General features: G+C 36.8%; 1 protein-coding gene across 6 annotated transcripts; it reads right to left on the bottom strand.

Moving 5' to 3' along the window:
- Window positions 865-8,213, bottom strand: LOC104771944. 6 transcript variants are annotated; one of them, XM_010496567.2, is made up of 16 exons: window positions 8,000-8,213; window positions 7,771-7,805; window positions 7,469-7,515; window positions 5,762-7,362; window positions 5,442-5,650; window positions 5,028-5,358; window positions 4,655-4,942; window positions 4,466-4,571; window positions 3,203-4,380; window positions 2,929-3,135; window positions 2,752-2,841; window positions 2,553-2,660; window positions 2,223-2,474; window positions 1,798-2,133; window positions 1,398-1,709; window positions 865-1,280 (listed from the first exon to the last, which is right to left on the bottom strand). In XM_010496567.2, exons 9-16 carry the CDS (start codon window positions 3,395-3,397, stop codon window positions 984-986), a joined length of 1,797 nt encoding a protein of 598 aa, XP_010494869.1. In that variant the 5' UTR covers window positions 3,398-4,380; window positions 4,466-4,571; window positions 4,655-4,942; window positions 5,028-5,358; window positions 5,442-5,650; window positions 5,762-7,362; window positions 7,469-7,515; window positions 7,771-7,805; window positions 8,000-8,213; the 3' UTR covers window positions 865-983. The 6 variants fall into 6 exon arrangements, with proteins under 6 accessions (XP_010494869.1, XP_010494867.1, XP_010494870.1 ...); XM_010496565.2 differs by having other exon boundaries at window positions 5,028-5,650; XM_010496568.2 differs by having other exon boundaries at window positions 5,028-5,650; window positions 7,469-7,649.

Below are 10,838 nucleotides of genomic sequence, written 5' to 3' on the forward strand. Positions count from 1 at the left end.
ATTCTAAACTACTTTTCCAATGTGAGATATATATAAATTTTTGACACTTCTAATTTTAATATTAAAGAAACAAAATTTCAATGTTTCCAAATTATCAATGTTATGGATTCACCTATATCGCTTAAGCAAACGATATCCGTTTTTAATCTTCAAATACATGCTAATGTTCACGACAACGATTCTACATATAATATTGATATTTGGTCATTCCGACCAAACAAAACAGATAAATGATCGAAGACAAGGGCTTGTTCGTTTGGCTGCCGCAGGTACCTGCGGCTGCGGCAGATGCAGGTATGGTTGTTCGTTTGCTTGTTGCAGGTACCTGCGTCATAACGCTGCGGTAAACGCTGTGACATGCGTCTAACATTTTTAAACGTTGTTTAATTCAGTGGTAGAAAACGTAAACGCAGCCGTTGCCGCTGCCGCTGCCGCTGCCGCCAGCGTCAACCAAACGAACAAACCCTTTGTCAAAACAAGTTCTGAAATATTGTGCAGAGCATAAATTTATTCAATAATACAAACATTCACTACAAGAATTTGGGGTATTTATAGCATCTGATAAACGCTATGTATTTTTTAAATAGCGTTTTAATAAGCGCTATATCTACCTCCGTCATCGTAGATCAGACAATTTACATAGCGGTTATTCGTTGTGCTACAATAGATGTGTTTACTATAGCAGTCAGTTTAGCATAATTATAGAATTTATAATAGCATTAATTTTTTGTTATTGTTCATTTTTTACACAGCATTTTTTATTATAGCATTCACTTTTTGTAGTGCTATTAGTTATAATTTTTTCAAATTGCTAAATACGGAAACCTGCTTTATGTAAATGGAACCAAACATTTCTTGATGAAAAAAGACATGTTATTAATAAGCCAAGCCACAGCTGACAACGTTTCAAACGAAAACATAACAAGTTATTAAGAAAAGCCACATTTGATAACTAGTTCTAGTACAGTCACAAAGACAATGTTTCAGATAAAAACAATTTTGTCATTTGGCCAAGCCACTATAGTACCTAATGCATCAGCAATGATCTCGATTTCTGAATTTGGTCTCCAGACTGGTGCATCTCCAACCTTAGAAACTTCTACCCAAACCTTTGTAGCATTAGCACCCAATGGAACAAAATGGACGACATATGATGGGTTTGTAGAACAAACTCTGCCTTCTGCAACTTTTTCTCTTGTTCCAGAGCAATCTAAGAGAATGCATTTCGTCTTTCCACCGTTGATGGTGTTGGTGTTGTTACTTAAACTAACACTAGTACTCTACAATCAGTAGTCAAAAAAATCATCTTAGATTCAATCACTACAACAAATTATTCTGAAAATGCAACAATCCAACACCAAACCACAAATCAAAGACAAAAATGTTTAGAATTATACCTTAGGTGATGAGTTTTTTGAAACTGCAGGTTCATTGCCGGACTGTGGTTGAATGAGCTGTATCTTATGAATAGGCCATGCGATGTTCTCCTCTAGGACATCACCCATGAGACTCTTGTCAACACTCGGTCTCCATAGAAAAGCGTCTTTCTTAACCACTTTACAAACTTTCACAATTGCAGAATTTGGACCCAAAGTAATATTGTTGACCAGTTCTTTTGGGTCAGTTGAAACCAAACTACCCTCAGCAATGAGTTCATCCTCCGAATTCCAATCAAAAATGAGGATCATATCATCTAATGCATTTGGTGCCTAAAGATTCAAAAAATAATATATATTATTTTAGATCATCTAATCATAAGCCTTAAATCTGTACAAGTTAAAAGGAAAGAAATTGTACCGACGAACTAGCAGTCTTAATTCCATCTGGTGAGTCCATATTGTCCAGAATTATCTTACTAAAGGGCCATGCAACTTTGCATCCAACTGCGTCGCCAAGTGAAGTCATAGTTGGTGTAAGCCTCCAGAGGGATGTTTCTTTGTTTGATACAGACTTCACCGTAACAGCTGCTGCATTGGGACCAAGTGAAATACGTCCAATATTGTACATTGGATCAGCAGAGCAGAATTCTGCTTCACCGACAACAACCTCAACCTTTGAATACCATTCCAACAGCTGACACTGTGGTCCTCCAATGTTAACAGTACTGGACTCGGTGTTGCAACTGTCATCAAGCTGTCTCAGAGAAGTAAACAAAGAAATGTTTAAAATTTTACAAGTTTGCATGATATTAGCGAAGATACACAATCTAAATATTAAATTACCCTTTTCCCTGCAGCTAAGCCATGCACTACATTTTGTAGGTCTTGAACCTGGCTGAGCAATTCTGCTTGGGTTGCTTCAAGCTTTTCCACATGTGTGTCTCTAGCCTCTATGAATGCTAGCTTGGTAGCAGTTATCCCTCTGCCCATTCCTCTAACTCTCCCAGATTTATCTTTTCCCAATACTTGACTCACAACATCATCTCGGATACTACTAGTAGTGTCCATCTGACTATCTATTGTTTTTATTTTTTCCTGAATCAAAAAATTTGAACGCAATCACCCTAAGCTACACACTAATTCAATCCATATAAGATGTTGATAAGTTCTTACAATAACAACTTCAAACTCTGGCTTAAAAGGTCTCCCATCTGCATGTGTATGTCCTGCTACCCAGACTTGACTTCTTGTTACCTTGCTAGGGTCAGAACTCTTTTTCTTCTACAAGTAACAAATGAATAAAATTATTAATTAAGTCACCTCTGTCTTTTCATTGTAACTAATTTATATAGTACGTAATCTGATCAAATACCATTTCATGAGCAAGGCAAACCAATCCTTTTCGGCTGGTGGTGTGAGGTATCTGATTCCACCTCAAAGTCCTATATTTTTCACTAACTGCCTGCAAGTATAATCCAGAATTGAAGATAACAAAAAACTGAGAAATAACTCTTTATACTATAGAGAATAGTTAACATATATACACAACCTTAAAAGACGTGGATGTCCTACTCTTAACCCAGTTTGTCCAAGCTGTCACAGATTGGATGTTGTCTGGTTTCAAGTTAAGGACATGTTGTTTACTCTTTGCTGATCGCACTTTGGTAAGAAGCTTAGACTTAGAAGCTCTCCATGTAGACCCCATTTGTTTGAAAATACAATCTTTTTGCCAATCTTTTGACACATCGAACCTCGCCTATTGCACATAACAAAGTTTACATAAACACTATGTGAAAATATATGAATCCAAATATGATCAATACCTGGATTTCCTCCCATAAGGTGTATTTCGTTTGCTCATCAAGGTGCCTCCAATCTGACAGAGTATATGGTATGTGCTCCCTCGCGAGTGGTCCAAGAAAGGAGGAAAGTGTGACTGAGCCTTTCCCTACATGTTCACCAAGACGTGTAAATTCAACTTGAACCTTCTCTTCATGTTTTTTAGCCACTTGATTCATCTTTGTTGGTCCTCTTGTTTTCCTCTTCTTTGTTTCTGACTGCTGGGTCTGACAATCTTCAGTGGACTGATGCTCAGTCTGTTCAGTTTCCTCTTGCCCTTGTTCGTGTCCTTCATCCTCAATCACTTGTTCTGTTGAATGCTGCACCGGTCTTGTTTCAACCTCCTCATCATCCTTTCTGGAACTTTCAGCAACTTCTGGAACTTTCTTCCTTGGTCAGGCTTTTATCACTTCGATGGGAGACACTTCCAAGCCTTGCTGACGCTTGCTACGTCTATTCATCTTGGATCAACTGTAACATTAATAATAATAAACTATCAATAAGCCAATTAATAGTCACTCTATACATCTAAAAGTGATAAATCTTCTTAATCCATCACTAATACTCCTTCGCAATCATCCCTAACATATAGACTCTCATCGTCAGAAGACAAATTCTCTGAATCGTCAATCTCTTGGATGTTTGATGGTGCAGCAAAAAAATCTGCTTCTGTCTCTAACTCGTGATACCCCCTTGGTTGTGCCCGCATAACTACATACCAAGGTGAGGAGTCTTCTTCTTGGGAATAGAACACTTGTTTTGCTTGGGATGGCAAAATATACGGAACTTGACTAAATGCTGATTGGTTTACATGTAGGTTCACAAGCGTAAAGCCGTCTTCTTCCTTCACACCATTCCCTTTGTTGGCCTATTTACATTTGAATAATAGAACTTGGAACATGTGGTAGTCTAGCAATATGATTTCTTGTATCACTCCATAATACGAAACTATATCAGCCATCTGATTAGTATCTCGTGCGGTCGATCTGCACATGGTGAAAGCTTAATATGTGACTCCACTATTTTGAGTCTTCCGCTTTATGTCCTCCGTGTGAAACCGATGTCCATTAATAATATACCCCTTATAGCTCTGAACTATACTCCTTGGTCCAAATGCTAACCATCTAAGCTTGGTGGAATGAGCCTTTGAGTTAGTGGGGATCTAGACATAAACAAGTTATATTAATATTAAATAACATTATTGGAGACTGTAAATAAAAATATACGAATCCAAATATGATCAATACCTTTGCTTTTACCCACTGTGAAAACCTTTCCCCATGCATCTTCCATAGGTGAGTTTCATTTTTTCTGCATCGCATGTCAGTGTTCTGCAACTCTTCTAAATGCATACTGTTTCCAATTTCCCAATTGCCTCAAGTTAGTTTTCTTTAAGTAAAAAAGGATAATAAGATTTAACACTGAAAATAACTTACTCATCATAGGGACTCATAACTGCAGTATTTATTAGAACATATCTATGCGCTATTTCTCTGTCTTTATCAGTGAGTCTAACGTCTGTAGCCCTTTGTAGGGGACGACCTTCAAGAATGAGTGGATCTGTTTCAATATCTTCATTACGTTTGGTTTCTTCCTCAACTGGGACTGAATTTTGCAGAAACTCCAAACAAAATGCAACGTATTCTCCAGCTAAATATCCCTCAGCCATACAAGCTTCTGGCCTAGCATAGTTTCTTACATACGACTTTAATGTTTTTATGTACCTATATCTCAAACACATAAAATCATTGTTAAAACTTGTTTAAAACAAATCAAATATCAAAAGATATGAACAAAAAAGTACAATACCTCTCAAAGGGATACATCCATCTAAAGTGTACTGGCCCACCTAAACGTGCCTCTCTTGCAAGATGTACAGGAAGGTGGAACATGATATCAAACATAGATGGTGGAAAGAACCTCTCTAGTTGACACAATGTCTCAATAACCTCTGCCTCTAATGTTAAAAGCTTCTCAGGATCAATGACACGCTGACACAATCTATTAAAGAAGTTGCATATTCTATTCACGGCTATCCTAGGACCTTTAGGCAGAGTGCCTCTCAAAGCAACATGTAAAAGGTGATGCAGAAGAACATGGTGATCGTGAGACTTCAAACCACCAATTACAGGAGGATCAACTGAAACACAGTTAGCAATATTTTCACAATAGCCATCGGGACCTCTGAATTAGACAACCTCTTGCAAATTTTGTTTTCTCTACCTTTGAGAGCCAATAAGCAGCAGGTGGTAAGTAATTTTTCTTGTCACGTACTTCTGTTGTAGATTGCTTCTAATCCCCATGTCTTCCTGGTCTTGTCTTGCTTTCAAGCCATCTTTTGATTTTGCACTTTGCATCATAATTGATAACATGGCATCAGAAACATTCTTCTCTACATGCATTACATTTATGTTGTGTCGCACCGGCATATACTATCACATAACACAAAAAAAAATATTAAGAACAAACATTTTAACTTAACCAACCCAGATTAACTGATATCTTAGCTAAAACATAAAATTTATATTTTTTTAAAAACTAACCTTCCAGTAAGGTAGTTCGAAGTAAAATAGACCGCTTCTTCCACCTCCACTTATCAGACTCTTCTTCACATTCTTCCTGTGAAAGCTCCTTATTATCACCCTCCTCATATCTTTTCCTTTTGCTTTTATTCTCTAACCGTCTTCCAAAATCATTTCTAAAATCTTTGAGTGTCTCAAATAATTCAGAACCAGTCTGAATTCTACGTGCTTGCCCTTCTTTCACAGAATTATCAAACCATTTTTTTTTCTTCTATAAGGATGCCCGGGTCTGAGCCATTTCCTATTGCCCATATAAACATGTTTTCGACTAAACTTCAGCCATCTATCTGGTGTATCCTTTCCACAGACATTACATGCTTGTTTACCTTTCACTTTACAACCAGCAAGTGTCTCTAACCCTGGAAAATCACTGATAGTCCATAACAGCATAGATTTAAGTATGAAATTCTCCTTAGATACTGAGTCGTAAACCTCAAGACCTTCATTCCATAGATCCTTTAGATCATCTATCAGTGGCTGAAGATACACATCGATGTTGTTGCTCGGTGCAGTTGGTCCAGGAATCAGTAGATTCAACATTATATTTTCTTCCTTCATACACAATGTCGGATGCATGTTGTAGTTCACTAGAAATACTGGCCACGTACTGTACTTCGTGTTCTGAATAGCAAACGGATTCACACAATCTGTACATAGACCGAGTCGTAGGTTTCTCGAGTCAGCAGAAAACTCTGGCCATTGATGATTTATTTGGGCCCAAGTTAATGAATCTACAGGGTGTCGCATTGTTCCATCAGTACTAGCATTACGGAAATGCCACCTCAACTGTTCAGCCATTCTTTTTGATCTAAACATTCTTCTGAATCTGTCCTTTATTGGGAAATACCTAAGGACTTTAGCTGGGATCCCTTCCTTTTCCTCACTTGTGTGCTTATCCAATCCCCATCTAGAAGCACTACATCTAGGGCAGCTCTTCATATCTCCATATTCCTTCCTGTAAAAGATGCAATCCTTCTTGCATGCGTGAATCATATCATACCCAAAACCAAATATCTTCAAGAACTTTTTCATCTCATCTAGGGATGTTGGAAGGACATTATCTTCAGGTAGCATGTTGTGTACCATTTGCAACAGCTGGTTGAAATAGTTCTCCGAGATCCCACTCTTCACTTTGATTCTGTAAAGACCCATTATTGCAGAAACTTTGGTATAGTTAGGACAACTACCATAGAGTGGAGTTTCAGCATCGTTTAACTTCTTCTTAAACTCTAAATCTTCTTTACTTTCAACATCCGGCTGAACTCCATTTGATCTCCATTGTCGTTCCTAGACTGTAATTTTTCCTCATCGTCATAAAAAGTTGTTCTAAACAACTCATAAGCTTCAAGTACTGGACTCGGAACATCATCTCTCTTATCCCTAATATCACCATGAATTCCTCTTATACTTCTGATCCATACCCCTAATCACTAGATGATCAATTACTGTATCTGCTGGTTGATGGCACACATTCAATACATGGACAAAACATGGTGGGAGGATAACCCAACTTCCTTGCTGCTGCATTAACAAACTCAGTTGCTCCTTGCTCATACTCAATGCTATTTATGTAGGTTAATAAACATATCAAAGTTCAATCAAAAGTAAGAAACTAATATATATTAAAAAATCAAAGGATATAACTAAAATTAAGATGAAAGTTCATACCTTTGAAGCCAAACCCAAGACTTGTCCATGTTACAGCAACACCGAAGCTCCACAACCAAAGAATATATACATTTAATTTGTTATAAAATTTTATTCAGTTTCATTTAATAACTAGACCATATCAAACTCGCAGAAAATAATGTGAGGATCTAAAGTTTGACTCAAATACCAAAATCTTCCTCTGTAAAACCCAAAACAAAACAAACCCTTAAATCATAATGTAATATTTGCTCGAAGAGGAAGTATAAAACAAATCTCACGAAAGCACAAACTGAAAACAAAAGCCCTAAAGTATCTCATACCTTGGCTTCGATCGAACACCGAATGAACTCTTCGCCTGCCAAAACCCAAAATCAAATTAAAAAATCAATTCAGTAAACTGTAATCTTAAATCTTAACAAGCGGGACACAGTACTTAAAAAATCAATTCGGTAAGCTGAAATGAAATCCTAAAAAATTTGAGATACAAACGAACACAACAAGCTTCCTCTTAGAAAAAATATTAGGTATCTAAACCCAGATCTGACTAACCTTCGATTTAGTATCCGAGCCTACAACAGTAGTTATTATCTCTTCAGATCTGAGCCTATAACAGTCGTAACAATGGAGAAGAGAGATGAAGAGAAATTAATTGTGAAAAAATTAGTGATGAAAGAGGTGAAACGATGGAGTGATAGAGCGGGCAAAATTTTAGTGAAGGAGTGAAACCAAAATACTTAGTCCCAAATTTTTAGTACGTTGACATAAAAGCATAACCAACTTAAATTATTGACCACTTAGACATATTGTTTACACATATGGAAACGCTATATAAAAAAAGATCATATCTAGCATAGCAGACCCGTAAAAAACGCTATACTCTAATGCTATAAATACCCCCAAATTCTTGTAGTGATTACATAGTAATTATATATGTGTAGATTTGCATATACTTGATAACACCATATCTTTAAGAATATAGAGATATAGAAGATTTACATTTATCTTATTCTAATACCCCTCCGATGGTACGTACTCCGTAACACCCAACATGGACAACAATCAGTCAAATGTTAGTCGCAGGAGAGCTTTAGTGAGAAGATCGGCAACCTGATCATTAGTAGAGATGTGTTCTGTTTTAATCAGTTTGGCAAGGACAACATCTCAGACTTGGTGACAATCTGATCTGATATGTTTTGTACGCTCATGGAATACCAAAATGGCAGCAATGTGTATTGCAGCCTGACCATCACAATGTAGAGATATCAGATCGAGAAGTAAGGAGAACACCTAAGTCTTTGAAAAGACCCTTTAACCACTTGATTTCTTTAAGAGTATATGCCATAGTGAGATACTCTGCTTATGTCGAAGAAGACGAGACAGTGACCTGTTTATTTGTTTTAATTCCATGAGATCAGGGAGTCTCCCAAATAAGTGACATAAGCGGAGAGAGAACGTTGAGTGAGTGGACAAGCGTTATATTCAGAGTCACAGTAGGCAGAGATGGCAAGCACACTGTCAAAATGCCTTGTGCATGAGACCCCTTTCAGATAACGAATAAGATGGGGAGCTGCTTCGCAATGCGCAACTCGTGGAGTCTTTATCAATTGGGAGAGAATTTGAACCACATAACACAAATCAGGTTGGTGATGGTAAGATAGATAAACCAACCAACAAGACAGCTGATATATCATTGTTTTTAGGTGTTTTTAGCCATGATATAAGTTTTATTTATAGAGTATTTTTGGTATTTTTAGAGTCTTTATAGGATTTAGCATAGATGGGAGTATAATGGAGCTAAATAAAATGATTTGGAGCACATTCAAGCATTGAGGCTAAGCTATGAAGTTGGGAGACAAGTTCAGAGATATGCATCAGTGGATGGAAGTGATGGTGTCGATCGATGCATCATCCAACAGAAGAATCATAAGTTTTCTCACAAGTTTTAAAGATTTATAAAGTTGCCCCAAAGTTTTTCATATTTGCATCATTAGTCCCTGGAGATGTTTTAGGAATATAAATAGGTTTTCTAGGTCATTGTCTAGACCTAAGCTTTATTTTTCCCTGCAGCTTTTGAAAGAGAACCCTGATAGATTTTGGAGAGAAGAATCAAGACTCCTTCAGAGAAGATTCAGAACTCCTTTACTTCTTCTTTATTCTCTTTCTTAATGCAATTTATTTAGAAGAAGTTTTTCTTTTCATTAATTATGTCACTACAAGAATTGTGAGTATTAATAGCACTAAAAGATAGTGTTTTTTTTGTTTTCCGCAATAGAAGAGATAGACGCTACTTTTTAATAGCCTTTGCGTAATGGTTATGCTATTAAAAGTGTGTGGGGGTTAGAAAGTGTGATTGTTTTTTAATTTTTTTACTTTGTACTTATTTTTAATTGCACCTGAGTGATTTTTGTGTTATCTTATGTTTAACCGGGATTTTTTTTTGTTCCCCGTGTGTTAAAAATTTTGGCCTCTCACTAAAACTAAAACACTTAAGAAATTTTTTTAAAAAAACCTTTCAGTCTCTCTCGCTCTCTGTCTCTCTCACTCACTGCACATCGTGGTCGTCGCCGTGTGGATTTCTCAGCTGTTGTCGATCCCGTCGTTGTCTTCTCTTCGTCGGTTCTTGAGGTACCCATGATTTCTCAGCTGTTGTTTCTTGTATCTATTTAGGGTTCTTCTAATAACCCATTTCCGAATAAATTTTTCTGGGTTTAGGTTTTTGTATCGATTTAGGGTTCTTGTAATAACCCATCTTCAATTAAATTTTCTGGGTTTTGTATTGATTTTAGGTTTTGCAACTGGAGATCTGATTTACGTAGCTCTTTGTGTCAGAACTGAAGGAGTCGAAGGTATTAATCGTTGTTTGTCTGAATTTTCTTGTTTTTTACAGAATGTTCTTTGTAAATTTTGTTTACAGATTCGAAGAAGACTTCTTCTGAATCGTAAGATTGTGAATCCTTTCTCCCAGTGTTCATATATTGTTGTTCTGTAATGTTAGCTAGTTATTTGAGGGTCTGATCAATTGGCTTTATATATTTGGTGGAGGAGATGAGTTGTGTTTACTATGGAGAAGTCATGGGTTTGGTTACCTAGGTATGTCACTCTTGGTCATATTATAATTTTAAATTATTAGTGTGTATGTGAGTTATATTGATAGTTGGACTTCATTGTTTTACTTACAGGAATAGCAGTGAGTATGCTGAAGGGGCAAATAAGTTTGTGAATGCTTCATCAAAATCTTTGGGTTATCCTACTGAGATTTTATATCCGTGTATCGATTGTTGTAATGTTAGTCATCAACCGGTTGATGCAGTAGTAGATCATTTAGTGATTAGGGGGGATGGATCATAAATACAAGAGGAAAGTAGTGTGGAGTATACATGGAGACACA

This window comes from Camelina sativa, chromosome 20, assembly GCF_000633955.1.
Source record: "Camelina sativa cultivar DH55 chromosome 20, Cs, whole genome shotgun sequence".
Lineage (NCBI taxonomy): Eukaryota > Viridiplantae > Streptophyta > Magnoliopsida > Brassicales > Brassicaceae > Camelina > Camelina sativa.